The sequence below is a fragment of the Kogia breviceps genome, chromosome 8 (assembly GCF_026419965.1).
Source record: "Kogia breviceps isolate mKogBre1 chromosome 8, mKogBre1 haplotype 1, whole genome shotgun sequence".
Lineage (NCBI taxonomy): Eukaryota > Metazoa > Chordata > Mammalia > Artiodactyla > Physeteridae > Kogia > Kogia breviceps.
In genome coordinates, this window is record NC_081317.1 from 12,313,890 (window position 1) to 12,340,017 (window position 26,128).

Consider the following 26,128-nt stretch of genomic DNA (forward strand, 5'->3'; position numbering starts at 1 on the left):
GTACCGGGTCCACAGAGACACTTCATATACATTAGTCTGAGGCTGACTAGAATCTACCAAAGAGATGAAGAGCAGAACTTACCGAAGAGATAAACTTAGACTAGGGGTTCTTTTTTCTCAAAAAAAAATAAAATTAAATTAAAAAAAAATTTTTTTTAAGTAGAAACATTTTCCAGTGCATGTGAAGTGATTTTTTAAAATATCATATGAGTGATAGTAAAATAAGTTACAGTACATCCTTATTGTGGAATACCATAGGAATACTGTATTACAATGAAAAAGGATGAATTTTATCTACTTGTTCACACATGGCTATGATATGGCCATGATATGCTGGGGGAAAAAAAAAGCAAGCTTCAAAATAGGAACAGAATAGTTCCCATCCTTCTTTTTGAAAAATTATACATGCATAGGGAAAGGTCTGGAAGTGTATACATCTAATTGTTAAAGGGGGTACGATTCAGGACTTGTGGTAAGTGTCTCTTTTAACTTTTTACATACCTTTCTTTTGTAATTTTTTTTTTTTTTTTGGTACACGGGCCTCTCAATTTTGTGGCCTCTCCCGTTGCGGAGCACAGGCTCCGGACGCACAGGCCCAGCGGCCATGGCTCACGGGCCCAGCCGCTCCACGGCATGTGGGATCTTCCCAGACCGGGGCACGAACCCATGTCCCCTGCATCAGCAGGCGGACTCTCAACCACTGTGCCACCAGGGAAGCCTCTCTTTTGTAATTTTAACACACACACACACACACACACACACACACACACACACACGCAGAAGAAAGAAGAAAAAAAGTTCTCAAATTCTCTTTGGCCTGTATTTTTCATGGAACTTTGAAAGCCGTTGAACTGAATAGAGGAGGTGGTTAATTCTTCTGGCAAGTGTGAGAATTTCCATACCCAGCTTTTCTTTTTGAAAGAGAGAACCTGAAGGAGGGAGAATGAATTGCTCCAGCATTACTCATTCCTCAGCACATCCAAACAGGTAGTCTCACTCTTGTCCCTGCCACCACTGCAGGCCTGACACACAGAGTAGCAGAGAAACTCTTTGATAAATGTCAACTGAAATAGAGCAATCAGCTGAAAGCCATTTGCTGAGCTGTCTGACTGCCCTGGGCTCCAGGTTTTCCTTTATTCATTTATCATGATATACGGCTTTGGCCAACATACACACAGGAGAGAAATTGTTGACATGTGGAACCCAAGTACAGAAAATCTTTCATTCCTGCCTCCTCCCACCCCCTCCACCCCCTCCCCGGTCTGTTCACCAAATAAGTTTTTGTTTATTTAAAGACTACAGAGGATTTGGCTGTTAAGAACCAAATGCCTTTGGAGTGGAGTTACAACATAATTTATCATTTCCTCTGTTTATTAAAAAATCCTGCATCTTTGAGAAGCACATTTGTAGTGATTGGGGGATTTCGGCCACTCACAAAAGACTGCTGCAAAGCCCCTGCCATGTGGCTTGCTCCAAAAAAGGCTCCTTGATTGCTATTTCTATCCCTGTCCCTCCCCCAGCTGACTTCCGATTCGTGTGATGGCTGCTCAGGGCTGGTGAATGGGGTTGGACTGAGGACAGGTAAGCGGGGCAGGAGATTATGGTTCGCTTCTTTCATCTTTGACCTAATTCTGACCTTGAATCCTGCTGGCTGTCGTGCAGCTGCTCTGCCAGTACAAAGCACAGGGAGAAGCGCAACCCCGATTGCCTCTCGCACAGGACAGAGTCTGAGAGGCGTCAAACAGCAATGATAACTTCTTGGATGCTGCTCCGAAGGAAGGCAGCCAGGCCCTGCTGCTGCCAGAGTGGGTTCCTTTCTAAAGGCAGACATCTGGGGCTTCCCTGGTGGCGCAGTGGTTGGGAGTCCGCCTGCCGACGCAGGGCACGCGGGTTCGTGCCCCGGTCCGGGAAGATCCCGCGTGCCGCGGAGCGGCTGGGCCCGTGAGCCGTGGCCGCTGAGCATGCGCGTCCGGCGCCTGTGCTCCGCAACGGGAGAGGCCACAGTGGTGAGAGGCCCACGTACCGCAAAAAATAAATAAATAAATAAATAAATAAATAAAGGCAGACATCTGGCAGAACTGGAATAAACTTCCTACCTTCCACCCAAGACATCAGACAGCAGCTCAGGCCAGTGGCCATGCACCTCTCAGAGACAGGGGTCACATCTCACCCATCTTTGTATTCCCAGCACAGAGCACAGCCCCTGGCACAAAGCTGGTGCTCACCGTTTGTGACAGCAGCAGGATGAAGTGGGAGGAGCACGACTGAGATCAGGCCCCCACGTGCCCCCCAGGTCTGCCAGTTGCTAACTGTGTAACGCCAAGCAAAACAACGTAACCTCTCTGAGCTCTCCCCTCTCTCTGGAATGAGACTGACGTTGAATAAGGAAACCTCTAACACTTTGGGCAAGTTATCTAATATTGTCAAGTCTTAGTTTTCCTGTTTGTAAAATGGAGATAATACGCATCTTGTGAGTTTACTGTGAAGATTAAAAATATTACCTAGAACTGTATCTAGCTCATGATGGGTATATTATGAATGAATGAATGAACAAAAGAACAAAGGAAAAAAATTGCTGGGGGGGGACACCTAACTTAACCTACCTAGTACCCAAAGATGAGCCACAATAAACCACTCGTCCATCCATAACAGGTAGGCCCCGGGGACAGGGATCGCATTACCAAGTAAATGTTGAGGACAAAGGGAAGAGTAGAAAATGACAGAACAACCGTGTTAAGACCAGAAAGAAAGGGAAAAAAGCCAGCATTTGTTGAGTAGCTACTATGTGCAATTCATTCACAGCACATTTGAACGCCTACTATGTTCCAGGCGTTATGCTAACTTCTAAGGAAACTAAAAATATACAGACTAATTATCAAAAAGAACAATTAAGGTTCAGATAAAAGCAATGGACAGTGCTAGAAGAGCCAATAACAGGCGTCCTAGGTTGGGGGAAAAAACAAAGACTTCCTCAAGGAAGTGCTATCCAAGCTGACAGCCAAGGCTGAACGGGACCAGCCAGGTGAGGAGTGGGAGAATGGTCCAGGCAGAGACAAGAGCATGTGTGATGACTCAGAGGCAAAAGCACTGCTCTGGATGCTTTACACATAGGTACTTAGAGATCATTAACTCAGACTGATTCCATCCTTTCCTTTGCAGTTGTTATTCTTTCCAATCAATTTATTTAGATTTTATTGTTTGGTGAAAATGTGCCTCTAGCAAAGGTATCCAGGCACAGGTGAAGGCCCACATTGTCCCAAGCAGAGTTCAAAGGTGGGGACAGGGCCTGACTAATTGTTTGAAAAGGAGGCTACCAAGATGAGGAGCAGGCAGTGCTAAGCCTGCCAATGGTCCTGACAGCTCGGGGACGTCACAGTCAAGGCAAATGACCCAAGTAAAGGCCCTCTGTCAGCAACAGAGACTCTCTGAGGGCCAGCCAGGCCAGAAGGTCCAGAGCAGATGGGGTGGACAGGGGACAGGAGGAAGAGAATCAACAGTGTGTCACTGGAAGGCTGGGCTTTCCACGGACTGACAAGTGCATGGTGACAGCCTTCCGTGTGGATGGGGTAGAGAGGTGCCAATTTGCCACCCATGGGATCCACTAGAAACTGGGCTTGGGAGTACTACTGGCCCCTGGGGGTTTTCATCCAAGGAGTTCTTTGGTTTTCACTGCCAGATGTCTGTCCAGCTCTGCCACTGTGTCGTTGGCCATTTGGCTGATCTGCAGAAACACAAAATGAGACAACCTGATAACTGGGGCTGAGAAGGGGAGGGGAAGAAATATTCCAGAATTATGAAAGGTTATCTGGGAAATAATAATGGTGACAAAAGCTCACATGAATTGCATCCCAGCCAGGCACTGTACTAAGAACTTTGTATACATACCCTTATTGACTCCTAACGGCAAGAAATAGAAACCATGAGATAGTATTATCATTCCCATTTCACAGATGAGGAAACTGAGGCGGTTAAAAATCACTTGTTCAGGATACACAGCTAGAACGCAGCAATGACAGACTTTAATCCCAGGTAGTCTGACTGCACAGCCCAAAACAGTTAACTATTATTACAGAGTGCAGAGAAGCCAGTCTTATCTGTCCCTTAATGAACATCTAGAACTTCCTACACCTCAGACACTCTGCCATATAAAGCCCTCATACCAATTAATAAGGAGAATATTAAGATCCCAATAGACAAGCAGAAAAAAAGTACTGAAAAAAGATGAAGTACCTCTGGTTAACAAACATGGAAAATTCAATAGACACTGAAGAAATGCAAATTAAAACAGGATATAATTTAGTTATCATAGTTAAAAAATTTGATGTTGTGGTTTTTAATTATAATATTCAATGCCAGAGCTATGGTGAAATGGACAAACTCACATATCACTGATAGGAATTCAAATTGATGCAAATGTTCTTATTACCATTTTTTAACCCCAAACTCTCTCAACTGGGAAATTACCACATAAATGGAATCCGAGAAAATGTTCTTAAGTTCTATATGCAAAGATATATACCAAAGCTTATAATCATAAATCAGAAAATTTAAAATGACAGCACATGTAATTGAATACATACAGACGTTAAAAAGGGTTAAGACTGTCTATTTCTCATGGAGAGGGTATAAATATAAATAACATTCCAGTATATAGCTCTGAAATGTCTGTTTTATAACAAGCCTGGATTGCTTTTGTAATCAGAGAAAAAGAAATAATGTTTCAAGATATTATTTATAATATCATGGAAACATGCTCATGTTACCCTTGAATTAAAGAAAAAGCAGAATACAAAATGTGTATATACATAGTAGAAATGATCTCAAATATGTTAAAAATACACATATTTTTTAAACTAAAAGAAAATGTGTCAAAATGTTAATAGTGATTATCTTTTAGTGATGGGAAGACAGGAAATGTATTATTCATGTCGGTATCTGTCACATTTAGCATAAAACTTAGTACATAGCAAGTGCTCAGGAAATATTTGCTAAATGAATAATTATTAGTTTTCTGTGCTTTTCTATATTCTCCACATTTTCTGCAATAAACATATACTCCCTCAAAGAATGAAAAACAAAACACAGTACAAAATTTAGTGAGTGTTGCAGCCTCCCTCTCACGTGTAAAGGGACCTCAGGCAGGAAGCCTCAGGCAGGAAGTTCTGAAGGGGGCTGCGTGGTGCCCAGGATCTGTGTGCTCAGCAGCGCAGCGGCTGTGTGACATCTTTATTTGCAGACCACAGGCCCTGGCCAGGAACTGGGAAATAAATGCACTGGAAAGGATTTGGAGCAATTGGTCCCAGGCAGGGAGACAGCCAGGATCTTGCCATAGCAGCAGCTGCATATTTTGTAGTGGGGAGAGCTGGGGCTGCTGGGCACTCCAGAACAGGACCAGCTTGAAACAGCCGCTTGGGCCTCCTCACTCAGCCGACACAAGCCCTTGGCAGGCTTCTTGTGCCCCCACCCCAAGCGGCCGCCTTGCATGGGGTGTGGCGTGGTGCCCAGCAGCACTTCAGCACCTGCAGGGTGGCAGCCTGGGATGGCCAGGAACGAGGGCTGCAAGCCTCCTCTGGAAAAATGGTGTTTGGAGACAGAGACTGGGACTGGGGGGAGGGAGAGTACCTACAGGAACAATCTGATAACATGGGTCATGGGTTAAATTCTCAGTGGGGTGACAATGCGCAAGTTTCCACTTTGAGTCTCAGTTTCCTCATCTCTCAAATGGGGATGCTAGTCCCTTCCTCAGAGAGTAACTGTGAGGGTTAAACAAAATCATGAATATACAAGTACGTTTAAACTGGTTATTTGCTATGTAAATGTTGCTTGTGTTACTCTGATTTTTACTATCATTTTCTGATTTCTTTTCAAATTAATCAATTGATGAAAACATTTACTAACTCTGCCATAGTATGGGCACAAAATGCGCTTGGGACAGTCCACCTGCAAGTTCATCTTTTCCATCTTAAAATAACGATGATTAACAACAACAAGGATACCAACAAGAGCATCTATTTACTAGGAGCCAAACACTGGGCTAAAAACTTTACATCATTATTTCACATAATCCTCAAAATGTAAGATATATTATTATTATCTCCCTTTAACATACTGTGAATATTAACGATTTCACCTGACAGTTGCACAGTAGTTCACACTATGCAGAAATGTTTTGTCCTCTGTTACTTCGTTCAAATCCAACAATGTTACATACCTATACTATAAGGCAGGTGGGGCAGGTGTTACCCCATTTTACAGAGGAGTAGACCAAGGCAGAGGATGTTAACTAAGCGGCCCAAGATCACATAAAAAGTCAGTGGTATGACGGAGCCAAGAACTCACCCTGATTGCCAGTTTAATGCTACTACTCCCTTTGCGGAGCCCACAGAACCTGGCCTAGTCCTTCCTCATTCAAGGGAGGCTGTGCTAGACTCATTAAAACAGTTAATCCCATTCCCATATTCAAAGCCATAAGGTTGAGAGAGAGAAGACTAGGATGGACAAAGACGGCAATTACTGAAGACCAGCAACCATACTAGCTACTTGAAAGTATGTTGTGTCATTTGGTCCTCTTACCAATCCTGTGAGATAGGCATTACTCCTCCCACTTTACAGATGAGGAAACAGGCCCAGAAAGGTGAAGCCATTTGCTGACCTTAACAGCTGAGAAGTGAAAGAGCTAGAATTCGAATCCAGCCCGGTCTGACTCCAGAGCAAGAGCCCTTTCCATTACAACACGCTGCCTCATAAAGACGACGACGTCATCACCAACACCATCGTCACTGTCATGGTCATGATCATCATCGTCATCACGTTGGCTCCTTGTATGTTCAGGAAAATGAAAGGCAGAGGCAGAAAAGGGAGCCCCTTAAGAGCACACAGGACACCCCTGGCAGGGGGCGTGGCCTGCGGAGCAAAGCTCGGAGCGCCCACGGTGCCAGTGGGTGCTGCTCCCACCTACTGCCCCACTCAGTCCAGCCTGCCTGCCTGCCTGCCTGCACAGTCTGCTAGGAGCCCTTCAGCCCCACTAGCACCCAGCTTCACTTCAGAGCGGCTCTGTTTCTCAGAAAAAAGCGGCAGTGAAAGGATCTTGGCCGGATTTACCGGTGGTTTCTGCCAAGTGCTTTCATGTTCAGCAGACCCATTTATAGCAAACTAAAGTGAAGGTGAAACAGCAGGCTGACAGATGTCAGAGTCCCAAGTGGGAAGACCCCGGTCCTTCTTCAGCAGAGCTGGCCTGGGCTGGGGGTTGGGAAGGTTGTAGAGGAGAGGTGGGGATCAGACATGACTGCAGGAATAGGACCTACAACTGAATCCTTTTATTCTTATACACCAAAGATGAAACACCTTTTTTTTTTTTTTTTTTTTTTTTGCGGTACGCGGGCCTCTCACTGTTGTGGCCTCTCCCGTTGCGGGGCACAGGCTCCAGACGCACAGGCCTAGCGGCCATGGCTCACGGGCTTAGCTGCTCCGCGGCATGTGGGATCTTCCCGGACCAGGGCACGAACCCGTGTCTCCTGCATCGGCAGGCGGATTCTCAACCACTGCACCACCAGGGAAGCCCGAAACACTTTTATAATACAGTTTTTAAAAATCTGACTCAAAAGAATTTTGGAAATTTAAAAAAAAGGAAACTTCACAAAGAATAAAATTACAATTGTTCATAATCCAAATGACCACCATTAACATTTTGAAGTAAATAAGCTGCCAACTTTTTCACATACATGATACTTTTTCATTATAAAAATGGAATATTATAGTGTAACCGACCTTAAGAAAATACATTCCAAAAGCAATTACTGTATCTGTAAAGTATAACTGTCTATATATAGAGATTCCAGGGAATGGATGTAAAACAAGCTATTTTCCTACTATCAGAAATTTAGACAGTTTCCAGTTTTCTATTATACATAATACATCAATGGACACCGCTGTAGATAAGATTCTCGATAACTTATTTTAAATAAATCCCTAAGTCAATGAATCAGAAATTGTATGGGTTTTGGTATATACTACCATATTATCCTCTAGAAAGGTTTATGGATTTATAGAAAGAATAACTAAATATTTTCTGCAGAGTGTGGAAGTAAAAACAATACTTCTAAGATGAGCAACACTTTAAGTTCACATTAAAAATTCTAGGTTCAAATGTTAGGGATTAGAAAGGCAAAAAAATTTAAAAATACACATATTCTAAACACCCTGCAAGTGATTTAGACAGCACGTATCAAGAACCTTAAAAATATGTGTTCCCTTTGTGCATTAATTCCACACATGAGACTCTACCCTAGGGAAGTCATTTCAACAAAGATTTATCTATAAAAATATTCACTGCAACCTTATTTATATCAAAAAATGTTTAAACAAACTAAATGTCCAACAAGAGGGCTTATGAAAGTGAATTATGGTATAACCACAAGATGGACTATTTTGTAACCGTCAGAACGTGGCTGTTTACAAGGAGTTTTTTTAAGGAAAAGAAAATGCTAATAGTCAATGCTAAACATAAAATAAAAACCCGGATACAAAATTGTATGTAAACTGTAAGTTTTCAATCATGCTAAAAACTATGTAGTTAAAAAAAGGGAGGGGGGAAGGAGAAATATCCCCAAATGTGGGACTATGGGGTGAATTTTTCTCCATTTTTAAGACAGTCTTCTGAATTCTCTACATTTTCTACAATGAGCCTACACTGCTCAGAAACAAAGTAAACAAATACATTTACAAAAACTTTTTGATAAAGCAACAATCAGCCCCTGCCTTGCTTATTTAAAAAAAATAAATAAAAAATAAAAACAAAAAAAATCACACCCCAAACTCCAGATCGGTGCCTTCTGTTGGGGAAAAAGAACAAAATGAAGCGTGCAAAGACAACACACACACACACACACACACACACACAAAAGGATAACCATCGTTACAGTGGCTTTACTTAGATATGTGAAGGGAAAAAAAAAATCCATAAAGGTTAGACATAAAACGTATTCCCTCCCTCCCTCCCTCCTTCCCTTTCTTGGCCACACCACATGGCTTGCAGGATCTTAGTTCTCCGACCAGGGATCGAACCCAGAACCTATAAGTGAAAGTGCCGAGTCCTAACCACGGACCCCCAGGAAGTCCCAACTGAGTATTTTTCTTGTGCAAACTTTTAACCATATCACGGTAAATAAAGTTATTAACAACAATGGTAAGAACTAATATTTAAGTGATAATATCTTAAATAATAAAGATTATTGCACTGGATATATCATGTAGTATATATAGTATGATCCTTTTTCATGTAATATTACATATGTGTTTACAGAGATAACCTGAAGGCCTGCAAGTAAATGTTAACAAGGGTAATCTCTGGGTGATGAGATTGCAATTACTTTCTTCTTAATTTTTTAATATACACTAAACATCTATTAATTTAGTATAAGAAAAAAACGAATAAAGTTGTTTTCATTTTGGAAAATAATAATAATCAACAGTAATAAGCACGGAATAAAAAAGTCTAATCTGAAGAGGAAGGTGAAAAGGCAGGTGATAATGAGTGAAGGCTTCGGGTGAGATCTTTGTCAAGTAGGTTTTATCAAGAGTGCTGGTATAGGGCTTCCCTGGTGGCGCAGCGGTTGAGAATCCACCTGCCGATGCAGGGGACCGGGTTCGTGCCCCAGTCCGGGAAGATCCCACATGCCATGGAGCAGCTGGGCCCGTGGGCCATGGCCGCTGAGCCTGCGCGTCCGGAGCCTGTGCTCCGCAACAGGAGAGGCCACAACAGGGAGAGGCCCGCGTACCACAAAAAACATAAACAAACAAACAAACAAACAAAAAAGAGTGCTGGTATAGGGGCTTCCCTGGTGGAGCAGTGGTTAGAAATCCACCTGCCAATGCAGGGGACACGGGTTCGAGCCCTGGTCTGGGAGGATCCTACACACCGCAGAACAACTGAGTCCGTGTGCCACAACTACTGAAGCCCGTGTGCCTACAGCCCGTTCTCCACAACTGGAGAGGCCACCCAACGAGAGGCCTGCGCACCGCCAACGAACAGGAGACCCCGCTCGCCGCAGCTAAAGAAAAGCCCGCGCGCAGCAGCGAAGACCCAACGCAGCCAAAAATAAAAATAAATAAATTTAAAGAAAAAATAAAAGAGTGCTGGTATAAAAAAATAATAAAACTAAAAACCCAAAAAACAAAATTAGTGAACAAATCAAACAAAACAAAAACAAGCACACAGATAAACAAAATGGATTTAGTAGTTACCAGAGGGAAGCGGGGTGGGGGGAGGACAAAATGGGTAAAGGGGGTCAACTGTATGGTGACGGGTGGAAACTAAACTTTTGGTGGTGACCACACTGCAATGTATACAGAAGTCAAAATATAATGTTGTATACATGAAACATATAGTATTATAAATCAATGTTACCTCAATAATTTTTTTAAAAGTACAAGAAGACAGATCACAACAAAAAGAAAAACGAGACTGCTGGATATCTGATCATTCTTCCTTTTTTCAAGGAGCGTGGGCTCTGGTCCCTGAGGCAGATGCCCAGACTTGCTGAGTGAGGAGTGCCTGACAGGCCCCAGAGGTCCACAGGCTCACCACCGGGAAGCAACACAGAGGCCAAGTGTCAACTGCAGCGATGGAATTCCCTGGGAGATAGACAAGGAGCTGCCCCAGCTAGACTCTTACAAGGCCTGGGCAGTGCTCAGAAAAGGCTGGCCTAGTCTCTGAACCTCACGCAGGCAAAGAGGAGGGAACAAAGAGGTCAGGAAGGGCGCTCCGAGGGGCTAGGTGTCACATACTCTAATGGTACTTCTAGCATCCCAGGGCAACCCTTCAAGGGAAGAATTACAAATCCCTTTGTACAGGAGAAACAGAGTCCACGGAGTCAAGTAACTTCTCCAAGGTTATAAGACATCAAGTGCGGAACAACCTCTTTCTAACACTGGTGCCATTACAGGGGTATCGCTGCAATGCTTCCAGGTCACTACATTTCCTGTCTGCTTTCGCGTGCGTATCTGGGAGTTCTCTAAAAATGCACATTCCTGGGCTTCCCTGGTGGCGCAGTGGTTGAGAATCTGCCTGCTAACGCAGAGGGCACAGGTACGAGCCCTGGTCTGGGAGGATCCCACATGCCGTGGAGCAACTAAGCCCGTGAGCCACAACTACTGAGCCTGCGCGTCTGGAGCCTGCGCTCTGCAACGAGAGAGGCCACGATGGTGAGAGGCCCGCGCACCGTGATGAAGAGTGGCCCCCGCTTGCCACAACTGGAGAAAGCTCTCACACAGAAACGAAGACCCAACACAGCAAAAATAAATAAATAAATAAATAAATATATATATATATATATATATATATATATATTTTGGTGGTACGCGGGCCTCTCACTGTTGTGGCCTCTCCCATTACGGAGCACAGGCTCCGGACGCGCAGGCTCAGCGGCCATGGCTCACGGACCCGGCTGCTCCGCGGCATGTGGGATCTTCCCGGACCGGGGCACGAACCCGTGTCCCCTGCACTGGCAGGCGGACTCTCAACCACTGCGCCACCAGGGAAGCCCAAAAATAAATATATTAATTAATAAACTCCTACCCCCAACATCTTCTTTAAAAAAAAAAAAAAAAAAAGCACATTCCTAGGCAGACCTACTGAATCAGAAAATGCAGGAGCGGGCCAGGCATCCATCTAAAATTCTCCCTTGGGTGACTGTTGGGCCTGGTCGACGACTAGCATTCTAACTGCGAGTCTAAGAGAAGGGAGTAGCAGCCAGTTTACGGCCTCCTCCTGATGACCCCCTAACGGCTCTCCTAGCCTCCCGCATCTTCCCTCTTTACTCCCCATCCTGGCCACACTCCTGTTCATTCTTCCTAACATAATGCTTTTACTGTGGACGAGGAGGCTTTGGGAAAGCCCTTTATATTATGCTAAACATTAAAAACTCTATCTCCTCAAGACTGGTAAATTCATCTTCCCGTCTTAATTCCACTGGTACCACTCAAGTTCAGGCCACCATCATTTCCTGGTTGGAGTTCTGCAACAGCCTCCGGGCCTCCAGCTTCACCCTTTACCATCCATTTTCCACCCAGCCACCACAGCCATCTTTTGAACACAAGTGTGAGGCCCCACTGTCTGAAAAAATAATCGTTCAAGGGAGCTCCTGTTTCAGAATTACCTGGGGAGCATTTTAAAATGCATACCCCTAGGCCCCCCCCACCCGGCCTCACTGACTCAGTCTCTGGTAGTGGAGGGGGAGGGGAGGGGAGGATATACTTTTTTTTTTTTTTTTTTGAGGTACACGGGCCTCTCACTGTTGTGGCCTCTCCCGTTGCGGAGCACAGGCTCCGGACGTGCAGGCTCAGCGGCCATGGCTCACGGGCCCAGCCGCTCCGCGGCACATGGGATCTTCCCGGACCGGGGCACGAACCCGCGTCCCCTGCATCGGCAGGCGGACTCTCAACCACTGCGCCATCAGGGAAGCCCTCTATACATATTTTTATTAGGTCCTCAAGTGACTGGAATGCTGTGATGATAGATTAGATTATTGTTCAACAAGTATTCACTCCTTCCCCCAGGCCTCCATGAACATATATACTTCCCTGCCCCGGTGGTGCCGGGGTTGGCCCATGAGATTTGCATGGACTGTGGGTTGTGACAAGAGCAGGTGCTTAAAAGGTACTTGAGGAGCTGGGATTATGCTCTTGGCATCTGCTGTTGCCATGAAAAGATGCCCTGGGAAGCTTGTTGACTCCAGAAGATTGGAGAGATGTACAGCAGACTTGAGCCCCGTCCAAGATCTGAAGGCAAGTACACTGAGCCCAGCCTAGAACAGCTACATCCCAGCTGACCCACAGAAACAAGAATAAGAAATAATGCTTGATATATAAATCACTGAGTTTTGAGGTACTCTGCCACACGGCATCCTTGTGGCCACGGATGACTGATAAAGATGCACAGCCAATGTGGGAACCTCTGGACGTGTCTTCTCTGTCCATTCCCAGTGTCACCCCGGGTTCCAGCTACGGTTATCTACGTGAATGGTGTTCTTTTCCATCACCATACCTGTACACACGCTGTTCAACATTTCCCCCTCGCCTCTCACTATTTCACTCCAGTAGCTCCTTTAGGACTTGTTGAAGTACCACTACTCAGCACACTAAGAACAGTGCCAAGTCCCCGATTCTCCACACCCAGACAACCGAGCACAGACAGGAGAGCATCAGAGTATAGCCTCTGAGATCAGCTGCTGGGTTTGGATCGCACTGCTGCCATTTACCAGCAGTGTGACCTTGGGCAAGTTATCTACCTTCTGTGGACCTCAGTTTCCTCACCACCCACCTCACAGCTTTGTAGTGACGAGGATAAATGAAGTGCTGTAAAGCGTTCAGCTTAGAGCCTGGAACACAGTGGAAGGTCAGCAGCTTCCTCTCCTCCTCCTTATTCCCAGGGTCCAGTGAAGGGCCAGGTCCAGAACAGAGACTCAGCCAATACTGATCACATCAGTAAAAGAACTAGGAGTATTCCATTTTCATTCTCCTCACTTCAGACATGAACAAGTGACCTTCTGGGTCAGATACATAAGCACTACATGTGTTGGCAACGGTACCTGTTTCTCTATGAGCCTAATGGTGTCCTCCGAGGTCTTGTCCTTCGCCTTCTTCAGCTTATTAATTGCGTTGGTACGAACCTTCCGTAAAGAGTCTTTGGCCTTGTTGGTGTTCTGTTTAGCCAGTTTCACCAGCATTTCCCTGTGCTCCCTGGTTACTCTGATAAAAGACAAAAGAACAATCAACAAAATCATCCCACACGTTAACAGCCAGCCAAGAATTCAACATCACTTTGTCCACTAGCTCAGCAGTTTGTAACTTTACTCTCTGCCAGTGGAGGGTCTTCACTTTCCTGACACACGCCCACGGGGATGCTCAAGGTCAAGAAAAGTTCCTGGTGAGACAGCTGGGAACAGCCAGTGAGAAGAGTGTTGCTTAAAAGCATGAGCCAGGGAGTCTAGGCCTGAAGTCAAATCTTGGCCATGGCCCTTACCAGATGCCTAGCTGACTTCCCCTCCTCAGAGTTCCCATCTGTACAATGGGGATAGTCCGTCCCTGACTTAAATGGGTGGTGTGAAGATTATGCGATGATGCGTGTATATTGTTTAGCACTGACCTTGGCACATTTGAAGTGCTCAATAAAAGGAAGCAACTGTTAGCTAGAATTCCACCCCTTTGTCTCCAGCTAAAGAAAGCGGCGCCAATGGATGATGACACTACAGAAATAGCATCATCTCTGTATCTCTAAATCACCCAAAGCAAATAAGCAGCAACCTTCAGAATCTTAACTATTATTATAGCAGATGACTTGTGAATCACCTCAACACTGACCCAGACACAACATGTGAGAACCACTGCACCAGTTAACTTCCATAAAGTACCCAGGAGCGTGTCTGGCACATTAAAAATGCTTAATGTCAGTTATTTTTATTATTAATATCCTCATCATAATAATAACAAGCACATTGAAGGCCTATTATAAACACCTGCGACAGGCACTTTATACGTTTTTGTAAGTTGACCCTTACAACAACTGTATGAAGCAGTTATTATTCCTAATTCACTTTTAATCATCACAACAAGCCAGCAAAGTAGCCTAGCACGTTTGTCCTAACTTCATTTTTTTGGTCGTGTACGCGCTGAGTGCCTACTACCTGTCGGAGTGCTGGCTGTACAGAGTGTGCTACGATGAAGGTGACAGACCTCTGTCCTGTTCTGAGGGAGCTTAGCTAGGGAGAGAGCTAAGTAAACAGACCTTTACAATACAGCGTGTCTGAGTTTGGGGAGGGAAGACTTTCCTGAGGAAATAATATCTAAGCACGGTAGTCATTAGGTTTGTTCACTAATATTCTGGCTTTTATTCCTTCCAGTAGGAATGCACTTTCCCATCCCCTCTGAAGTTTGGTGTGGCTGTGCAACTCGCTTTGGCCAATGAGATGCGGGCAGAAGGGGTGTCGCCTCAGGGCAGAAGGTTTATAAGCCAGCGAGAGCAGTGCAAGTTGGGAGGGAGCTTCCATCAGCTTGGGCCCCAGAGAGACTATGGTGAACAGTGCCCCATGCATCACGAGCAAGAAATAAATTTGTTGTTTTAGCCATGGAGATTTGGGGGCTGCTTGTTACTATAGCACTACCCATCCTATCCTGACTAATATACCACAAGGATCTCAAGAATGAGGGCAAAGTTGCCAGTACAGGTAGGGATCTCCAGGAGGAAGAAAGAACATCGTACAAAGGCTTTAAGTTACAACGAGATCATGTGCATGTGAGGAGCTGACTGGAGCACAGATAACAGAGAAGGGAGTAACAAGAAAAGAGGCTGGAAAGCTGTATCACAGAGGGTCTTGTGAGATCACGAGCTCCATTTTATAGATGAAGAAAATAAGGTCCACGGGCTTCCCTGGTGGCGCAGTGGTTGAGAGTCTGCCTGCCGATGCAGGGGACGCGGGTTCGTGCCCCGGTCCGGGAAGATCCCACGTGCCGCGGAGCGGCTGGGCCCGTGAGCCATGGCCGCTGAGCCTGCGCGTCCGGAGCCTGTGCTCCGCAACGGGAGAGGCCACAGCAGTGAGAGGCCCGCGTACCGCAAAAAAAAAAAAAAAAAATTCCTCTCCCTCCTGGGTCCTGAATTGGAGATCACTGGCATATGGTTCCTGATCCTCAAATCTACGTGGTTTTGGTTTAGTAAGGATAATCCCAAGTTCTGGGTATATGTTCCGTGTGAAACAGTGACAAACAGGTGTTAAAGATTTAGTGGCATTTACCTGGTATTTTTTTCCTGATAGGATGAGAAAAAAAATTAAAGAATTTTGAGAAAGAATAAACTCTGAGGACAAAGTGGACAGCTATGTGATAACTAAATCCTTCTGGATCCAGCTATTTGAATTCTCAAAATTCTCAAATTCTTAAAACATTCTCAAAATAAAAATAATCCTGATTACTACCATTATTGAGCCCCTCAATGCCAGATGAGTACTTTACCTCACTGAACCTCACAACTTATCAAACTAGATTCTAAAATCGCCATTTTCCAATGAGGAAATTGAGGTACACAGATGGGCCTGAGTGACAGACCTGGGATTCAAATCCAGAATTTTCTAGCCTGTATTCTTCCCACTACTCCATGCTGCCTACCCCTTGCAATCTATTTCAAATAAATTACGCGCTGCTGCCGTAACTTCTGCTTCTAGGCACAAAGCTTTTTTCAAAGTCAGTAATATGAATCTTGGGACTGAAAAGGACAAAACCACCATGTCAGGAGTTTAGGGATTTGGATCAGATCTTGTTACTTTTATGGTTTTAAATTCATTGAACAAAAATCATGCTGACATGTTTAGGTCTCTTTTTTGTTCTGCCAAAGCATATGTCAGTATAAGGAAGGAACAGGAAAATTAAAACTTGATCCACTGATTCAAAAAACTTAATCCTGCTGAAATACTAGGAGGGGCAGAAAATAAATGCATCTAAGTCTGTAAGAAACCTTTTAACTTCTCTACAGAGAAGTATTTCAATCTTATGTTTCATATGTAACTTGAAATAGGTAGCCTGCCTTTTAGACAATCCTTAATAAAATAAAAAATTTATCTAACCAACTTCTTTTTCACTACATTGTTATATTTATATTTTACATGGAGAAATAAAAATCACACATTCAAAAATACATAAACTGGGACTCAAAAAACCCTTAAGAATAAATGGCTATATAAAGAAAACAAATTCATAATATATGTAATTTGGCCTTAATAAAGTGTATTTTTAATATTTATTAAGGTAATTGTGACCTTACTACACTATTAACACCAGTTTCCATATATAATAGTATTCAATTATTGACACTGACAAAAATATTTCAGTTTCAGGATGCAAATACAGAGGCACTATTCTAAGGAAATGGACAGGGGAGTGCAGTGGGGGAGGTGGGGGGAGGAGGGGGAGGGGACACCAGGCACAGGAAGGGCTGAGAGGAAGACAGGCATCTCTGCATGCTGGTTCCGGGTGTTGAGCTGAACGTGTCCAAATTCCAAGATCAGAAGCAGTCAGGATGATGGAAAGGCACTGGTTCTGAAGTCAAGACAGACATTCTATTCCTGTATCTATCACTCAGAAGCTGACTATCCTTGGGCAAGCTAATTAATCTCTCTCAGCCTCAGTTTCTTCATCTCTAAAATGAAGGTAATAAAAACACCTAACAGGGTGATTGGGAGATGCACACACATTATATAAAGTACCAACAATAAAGATAGCAACATATAGTAGCCTTGAATAAATTTGATCATGTTTATGAATGTTTTAATCAAACACAATTACTTTCTCATGAAACAACGAGGGCACATCTGTTTCAGAAAAGAAACATACTATATTATGCAAATATTTTAATTCCTTTCCAAACCAGTGATTAATACGTCTGATCATCTCCATCTCGCACTCACAGGGTTCTGTGAGCACAGGCTAGCTGTATTCCAGGCTCCGGGCTCAGCAGGTTGGTTCTGAGCACCGGCTCTGCACTTGGCATGCATTCACTCATCAAGCACTGGCTGAGGCCCTGGGGTTCCCTGCCAGATCCCGGGCTGGGCTGAGGAGCTCCGGAGACGAGGCAGGCCTGGTCCAACTTCTCCAGAGGCTCAGTCCAGCAGTGCAGACAAACTTGTCAACCTCTCCTTATGAGGAGACTGGCATGGAAGGCAGTCATTAAACAAACACACGCACAATTAATCAATAAGTTACAGTGGTAAGAAGCATAATAAAGACATGTTGAGCTCTATGAAAATAAGCGAGCAAGCTCTCCTGTGGGACTCCATAAGAAAATGTGAAGATATTTAAGTTAAGGGATATTCAAGTTAAGATGAAGAAGAGTGGAGAAGCTAGGGAAGATCATTCCCACTAGAAGGAATGGCCCATGTAAAACAAAGGCCTTTTTCCAGGTAAAGTTCTGGGGGAACTGAAGAAAGGCAGTGTGGCTGCAGCACAGAAAGCAGAGGAGAAAGAGTGTGCCCAGTGAGGAGGCTGGCAGGGCTGGCAAGGGCAAGACTAGTACACAGGCCCTTCAGTGCCGTATTCAGGCTTAGTAGATCCACTGATGGATGAATGGACACATAAATGGGGTAGGAACACACAGTGGACCACCATTCAGCCTTAAAAAGGCAGGAAATTCTGACACAGGCTACAACATGGATAAACCTTGAAAAGATTATGCTAAGTGAAATAAGCTAGAATCAAAAGGAAAATATTATATGATTCTGCTTATATGACGTACCTGGTATAGTCAAATTCATAGAGACAGAAAGTAAAATAGCGATTATCCCGGACCTGGGGGGTCGGGGAACGGGGAGTTGTTGTTTAATGGGTACAGAGTTACTGTTTTGCAAGACGAAAAGAGTTCTGGAGATTGGCTGCACCACAATGTGAATGTACTTAATCCCACTGAACCGTACATTTAAAAATAACTGAAATGGTAGATTTTTAATGTATATCTCACCACAATAAAAAGAAAAGAAAAAAAGGTGAGAAAAAGAGTCTTAGTAGTTTGTTTCTAAGAACAACATGGGATATCACACACGTGTGAGTGAGGCCGAGGAAACGTGATCAGACTTGTATTTTGTGCAGAAACCAATGTACGAACCAGATCTAAGGATATGGCGAGAGTCTGCCCAGAAGCCTCTAGGCCCGCGGATGGGGAGCTCAGGGCCTAGCCTGAAGCGGCTTCTCAGCTGGGTGGTGAAGACAGTAGCCTTTTCCGCCAGGGTCAGAGAGCCTCCCTGCATAAGGCAGGGGTTTTGGCTGAGCTGGGAGGGTCACACTTTGTTTGTACAAATTCCATCAGGCGGGTCTTCCAGTAACATCCTGGATGGGGGCTTCCTGCAAAATTCCTTGAGCATGTTCCCACGAACAATGAGCCGAGGGGCATGCCCCTCTGGTAACTCACAAAGCAGAGAGTCCCCCCGGCTGAAATGATACTTCCTATGGTTTCAACGAGAACGGGACACGTGCAAAGCCATTCATCAGGTGTACATCAGAGGAAGCTACGCTCAGTGTGGCAACTGCAGTAAAAACCAGTTATTGGGCTAGCCAAAAAATTTGGTTGGGTTTTCGTGAACATCTTACAGAAGAGCCCAAACGAACTTTTTGGCCAGCCCAGTATAATATGTCAGACTTCAAACGGATCTTTGGTCACTTAAAGGGGACCTAAAAAGGTAGAACGGACCCGTGTTAGAGCCAGGAAGACCTAAGTTGGCATCTCTGCCACTTGTTAGCTTCAGACCCGTGAGCGTGCTGTTCAACTTCTCCTGACTCAGTCTCTTCGTGTGTAAAATAGAAGTAAGAATATTACTAAGAGGGTGGAAGCAAGGGTTAAGTGAAATGATGGTGGCAAAGGGCTTGGCACATGGCCAGTGTGTATGCACTGCAGCAGCTCAGTACGGGGTGGCCGCCACTTTCCTTACTACAGAATCTCCAAGGCTGGGGGACGACAGGATGCGCGCGTTCGGGGAGAAGGCAGTCGAAAAGGATTCAGTCACTAGGAACTTAGGGTGCTGAGTGGCTGGTGGGCAGCGGGGGGCAGGACGGGAAGAGCACGAGCGGGCATGGGGGCCACGGGAGGCAGGAGGCTGAGGGAGAAGGGTGCCCCACTTGCAGGGAACAAACAGCCCGTGGAAGCGCATCTCTGACAGCTCCACCAAGAGCAAGCCTGCTGCCCGCCTCCGCACTGGGCTGCTGGGAGACTCCCGGCCAACAGCGCTTTGGCCTGCAATCAGCAGCAGACACATGCTCTGCTTTATTGTTTGCTGGTGGGCGCTGCCCAATGCCTTGGGGCCGCTGGCCCCGAAGGAAATGTTTTTGTTTGTGTAGCCCAGCCAGACTTCCTATGCTCCTAGGGACACAATTCTCCCTCCCCTCTTTCCTCACCACCTCCCCCATCCCCCCCCACCCCACCCCCCGCAGCTCACCAGCCTGTCTTACATGTCTCATAAAGACACGAGATGTCCTTCTAGCCCAAAGGAAATCATACACACACTTTGGAAGGATTTCTACCATCAGCAGTACCTTCGGTTTTCTCTGGGGACACAAGTGGGCACCTGCTTTCAAAGGCCTGTCCTATGACTGAGGCCTGGCTAAACCAGACATGCCATCCTGAAATACAGCCCAGCATGATGGAAAGAGAGACGAGGTTGAGGTCAGGGTCACAGCTCCACATTCCCAGCTGAGTGACCTTGATGAAGTCACTCACGTTCTCCTTCCCCGTCACCACAGAAGGCTGGAAACCCAAGTCCAGGGATATGTGGAGGTCACTCTTACCTCAGCTCTCGTGTACAGGACAAAGAGCACAGGTTGGGCGGTCAAGGCAGACTTGACTTCCACTCCCAGCTCTGCCACTTAGAGGCTGGGTAACTGTGGACAATTAACTTTTCCTCCCTAGATCACAAAGAAGGGTGTTTACTGAAGTGTTTAGGAGAACAGTCTCTGAAGCTAGGCTGCCAGCGTTTGAGGCCCAGATCTATCTATCATTGCTTAGACCTATGACCCTGGGCGAGTACTTTTACCTCTTTGCCTCAGTGTTCCCGTCTGTCAAATGTGTATAATACCACTAAGTTAATGGGATTGTTGTAAGGATTAAAAGAGTTACTAAATGTGCCGGTCATGGTGACATGCTCAAGAAACACTATCTGTTATTGTTTGCTCACCTGTGAATGGGGGCGGTGTGGGGGGGGTAGGTAATAAAAATGTTACCTTTCTTCGTCCACAGTTAGTGTTAAGAGCGAATGACAGATCATGGTTAAGGAATTCTGCATGTGTAGGTTCTGACTATTTTAAAAGCTGTCAATCAGATCAGTAATAAAAATAATAGTGAAGTCTCCCACTAGAGAGAGAGAGTAGAGCAGAGTGGCCACAGGCCCAGGCCCTGAGAAAGACGCCTGTCCTTCCCCTTACTAACCGTGGAACACTGGGCACAAAGAACTGCCCCCCCACCGTGACTCAGCGTCTTCATCTGTGAATAGGGGCAGTGACATACCTACCTCAAAAGATGGTTATGAATATAGCAGTTAATGTACAAATAGCGCCTGAAGCGGCAGTGGGCACACTGACTGCATATCGTGCTCACTGCACGCTGGCTCCTGTTTCAGGCTCTAGGGATACAGCAACGAACCAAACTGACGAAGCTCCAGCTACTCACATTCTTTTTTTTTGTTGTTTCACAAGCACACACTGTATTTTATTTTAACAGGAGATAAATAAACTGGCCTAGTCACATGCTAGTGAAGGAGAGAAGGAGTACACGTAAGTCTATAAACCGACACGTAAGTGCTGTGAAGAAAAGAGAGCAAGATAGGGAGAGAAGGAGGAAACATCCTGATCGCAGCAAGGGCCCACGGGTAAACTGCCTAGTCCTCTAGTCCCAGTGCCACCTGCTCCCCTTCAATCAGAATAACAATGACCAACGTTTGCGGAGCTCTTCCCACACGCCAGGCTCTGAGATGACGCCCACTTTGTGCATTAGCTGAGTGAACCTTCACATCATTCCTGCGACATCAGTGGTCTTAGTACCTGGTGTTTGCACATTAGAAAAAGGAGGCTCAGACAGATCAAGTAACCTGCCCAAGGCCACACAACAAGCTCCTGGTAGACCTGGGATCTGAGCCCAGTGCAGCCTGACTCGTGAATTCCAGGTCTCCCTGCTGGGGCTAGACAAATCTAAGCAGCTAATCTTACTAGCCGCAGTGACGTGGGGGGCACCGCTCGTTCACTAAGGCCTGCTTAGACACACAGTTCACTGCTACCCCTCCGGCTCCCCTACAAGTCTAAGCACAGTGGGGAGAAAGGAGAAAGTGAGTCCCTACAGGTGGACAGTAGAACAGTGAGCTGATCGCCAGCGGCCAACTGCCAGGTTCTGTAAGTAGGTGTAGGACACAAAGGGTGAAGACAGAAGAGGGGTAGCGGGAGGAGGAGCCTGTCCTTTTGGGCACAGCTTCTGCACAGGTGTTGACGGCAACTTTCTCCGCAGCCCATGCTCCGCTCTTGATTCCTGATTGCACTTTCTTGTGTGTTTCAGACAGAACATCTGTGCAGGGAGGGGGCCCCCATTCCACACACTTGGGACCTGAATGGTAGGAGGCTCTCCTAAAAAGCCACAGGCTGGGTGAAGAGAAAGCAGCCATCCTAAAACTGCACGGAGGCTCGCCAGGCTTGGAAGTCGAGAGAAACAACATACTGCCCTGGAAGTCCTCCAGCAGAATGAATGAATGAACGGCCCTGGAAAGCCGCAATGGCGAACAGGCGGAGGGCACGAAAAGGGCTGGAAAAGCAGCCACAGTTGCTCAAACGCAGTTGGTGGCTGCCCCAGCCCAAATGAGGTCATTAGGCGGTCTCTTCCGATTTTTTTCCTTTCACTATCACTAAAGGTTTATATGTATGTGACTTATGGAAGAAAAGGGTATTATCAATATTTCCTAGAATGTGCACCTTATACACACTATCCCTGGTACGAGATCCACAAAGCGATACAGCAGCTAGACAAAGAGGCCACCGAGCTGGAAGGAGGGAGGTTCCAGGTCAGCAGCCCGAAAAGCAATGTGACAGTGTGGCAGGAACGTGGGCTTTGGAAACAGATTCGATTTGAATAATGACTCCTCTGCTTATTAATCTGTGACCCTGAACAAAGTACTTAACTTTCTGAACCCCAGTTTCCTCATCTGTATTATACCCATCTCAAAATGGTACTTCTCTGCAGGCACAGAAACAATGACATCGCCATGAAAAGATGTACAGAAGAGTCTGTTAAGACAAAAAAAGCAAGTTGTGGCACTGCAAATACTTAATCCCGTTTATGTAAACTAAATATGTGTGTGTGTGTGTGTGTGTGTGTGTGTGCATGCATATTTTCTTTTTTTTTTAACATCTTTATTGGAGTATAACTGTTTTACAATGGTGTGTTAGTTTCTGCTTTACAACAAAGTGAATCAGTTATACATATACATATGTTCCCATATCTCTTCCCTCTTGCGTCTCCCTCCCTCCCACCCTCCCTATCCCACCCCTCTAGGTGGTCACAAAGCACTGAGCTGATCTCCCTGTGGCATGCGGCTGCTTCCCACTAGCTAGCCACCCTACGTTTGGTAGTGTATATATGTCCATGCCACTCTGTCACTTCGTCACAGCTTACCCTTCCCCCTCCCCATATCCTCAAATCCATTGTATGCATCTTTTCAAATCTGGAAGGATATATATTAAACTTACCAACAGTTACTTATGGGAAGAATATTTGGGGAACAACAAAATAACTTTTTATTTTTCTGTAGGATTTGAATTTTTGCAATAAATGTGTATTATTTTTATAATTAAAGAGATGAAACTCATATATCTGATAAAAGTCTAGTATCCAGAACATATAAAGATCTCCTGCACCTCAACAACAAAAGTACAAACAACCCAGTTTAAAAATTGCGTGAAGGACTTGAATAGACATTTTTCTAAAGATGTGCAAATGGCAAACAAGCACATGAGAAGATACTCAACATCATTAACATTAGGGAAATGCAAGTGAAAACTACAATGAGATACCACTTCATACCCACTAGCATGGTAATAACAGTAACAACAATAAGTACTGGCAAGGAGATGGGGAAATTAGAAGCCTTAAATATTACTGGTAGGAATGTAAAATGTGTGGTCCCTGTGAAAAATTTTGGCAGATCCTCAGAAAGTCAGACTTATCACATGGCCCAGCAATTCCACTCATATGTATATACCCAAGAGAACTGAAAGCATGTTCATAGCAGCATTATACGTAATAGCCAAAAAGCGGAAACAACTCAAATATTCATAGCTTATGAAAGGATAAATAAAATGTGGCATATCCACACAATGCAATATTATGTGGCAATAAAAAATAATGAAGTACTGATACATGCTACAACATGCATGAACCTTGAAAATATTATGCTAAGTGAAAAAAGCCAGTCACAAAAGACCACATACTGTGTGATTCCATTCATATGAAGTGTTAATAGGGAAATCTATAGAGACAGAAAGCAGACTAGCAGTTGCCTCGAGCAATCCCTAGGAGGGTGATTTGGGGTGAAGTGCGGAGTGACTGCAGGTCCAGGATGTCTTTGTGGGGTGATGAAAAATGTCCTAAAACTGAATGTGCTGATGGTTGCACAACTCTGAATATACTAAAAACCTTTGTATTGTGCACTTTAAATGGGTGAATTATATCTCAATAAAGCTATTAAAAGATGCCATATGCCTATCTGGTTCTCGTCATTGAACAGTACTTGTCTCCTAGGTGGAAAGCTTAACGGCAGGTAGCATGTCTCGATCTCCTCACCTGTGGGATGGCAGTAACTGCTTCCCCATAACAGTTAACAATCACCATGCAGAAAAAGTCATGGGAACGCTCAGCAACAACAGTTAACTTGATAAGGAAGATTTTAAAAATAACATTATTTCTCAGTTAGTGAATTTCTTTCCTTTCTTCACTGGTATCAGACCTGCATCCCGGTCTAAAGGCTCTCCTTGTCTACTCCTGCTCCCTCTCCCCTTTATCCTCCACAAGAGTTTCTCCCAATAACTTTTCAGAAAAGTAAATATTGCTACTACCGCATTTTACAGATGAGGAAACCGAGACTCAGAGAGTTGAAGCGACTAGGCTAAGGTCACACAACTCATTTCACTGGTTCTCTTATTCAAGTTGTTCTGACTGTAACCCTGGCTCCTCCAGGTATCAATTTCAGCTCTCCCTGGCTGCACAGCAGCTACCCCTCCCTGTTTCACGCAGCCTGGGGGCCCTGCTACCCTGCCGTACCAGCTGCTCTCCCTAGAAAAACCTGGTCATCATCCATGAGAGACTGTACATCAGCATGTGCTACGAAAAAACACCTGTGAAAGAGAATCCAGCCTAGGAGAACCACAACCCAGGGCTTTTTTTTTTTTTTTTAATTAAAGAAGATGTTGGGGGTAGGAATTTATTAGTTAATTTATTTATTTTTGCTGTGTTGCGTCTTTGTTTCTGTGCGAGGGCTTTCTCTAGTTGTGGCAAGCGGGGGCCACTCTTCATTGCGGTGCGCGGGCCTCTCACTATCGCGGCCTCTCTTGTTGCGGAGCACAGGCTCCAGACGCGCAGGCTCAGTAGTTGTGGCTCACGGGCCTAATTGCTCCGCGGCATGTGGGATCTTCCCAGACCGGGGCTCAAACCCGTGTCCCCTGCATTAGCAGGCAGATTCTCAACCACTGCGCCACCAGGGAAGCCCCATCCCAGGGCTTTTAACTGTAATCTGGTGAAACTGCCTGGTCCGATCCCAAGGAGAATTCCCCTCCATGCTGTCACCTTGGAACAAAGTCTGAGGGCAGGAGCCTGGCCTAGACATAAGGTCTATTGTCACTAACAACGCCTGAAGGAAAAGTGGGAGTCAATGATGGCAATTATCCAACAATTGTGAGGCCTTGGGGAGCAGTTCAGTCGGCTGAGGGTGTCAAGAAGAGCCAAGGTCCCTTGGCCTTTCCAGAAATACTACACAAATCTCACACCACAGGCAGGACTAGTCATCGGATTTGCTTCTTTGGGATATACCTTCCAGGGGCTCTTGGTCACCATAATTCATATTCAAAGAACAAACCAAGTACTCAACAAACAAACTACAATGTTCCCGAGCAACTTAAATTCCAAGATAATTACAACATAATGACTCAACTCCTCCCACCCCTAAAAATGGAGGAAAAGATAGGGAAAAAAAAAATGAACATGGGGCTGGGGGAGGGGGTTAGTGAGGAAGAGAGGGAAAGAGTGTTAAGGACTGAAAGAGCGGTCAGCAAACAGAAAGAAAATATCGTTGGCTTTACTCCCAAATAACCAGAAAAAGAATGTTTCCAAGAACTCCTTAACCAGGAGAATTAGATAATAACAAATACTATAAGAAAAAGGAATTTAAATTTATGACACACCAGGCCTCACACTAGGAGTATCACGTATAACATCCCATCATTCAAAAAAAATCACAGAAATAACGCCCATTTTACAGATAAGGAGGCTGAAGCTTGCAAAATTTAATGACTTGCCCAAGGTCACTACAGTGAGCACATTCCCCAGGCCACTGTCAGCCAGTGGCCGCCCGTG

General features: G+C 45.1%; 1 protein-coding gene across 3 annotated transcripts in view; it reads right to left on the reverse strand.

Annotated features, from left to right (window-relative positions):
- Positions 1–3,165: 3,165 nt before the first annotated feature.
- The window catches only part of MRRF (mitochondrial ribosome recycling factor), a 56,196-nt gene continuing 33,233 nt past the window's right edge, over positions 3,166–26,128 (reverse strand). For all 3 annotated transcript variants that reach the window (XR_010841868.1, XM_059073162.2, XM_067040786.1), the window contains 2 exons: positions 13,587–13,746; positions 3,166–3,721 (listed from right to left, as the gene is read on the reverse strand). Coding sequence is in view for 2 of the 3 variants with exons in the window: in XM_059073162.2 (XP_058929145.1) it covers positions 3,644–3,721; positions 13,587–13,746 (238 nt within the window). In the remaining variant the exon portion in view is untranslated. The remainder of the gene's footprint in view (positions 3,722–13,586; positions 13,747–26,128) is intronic.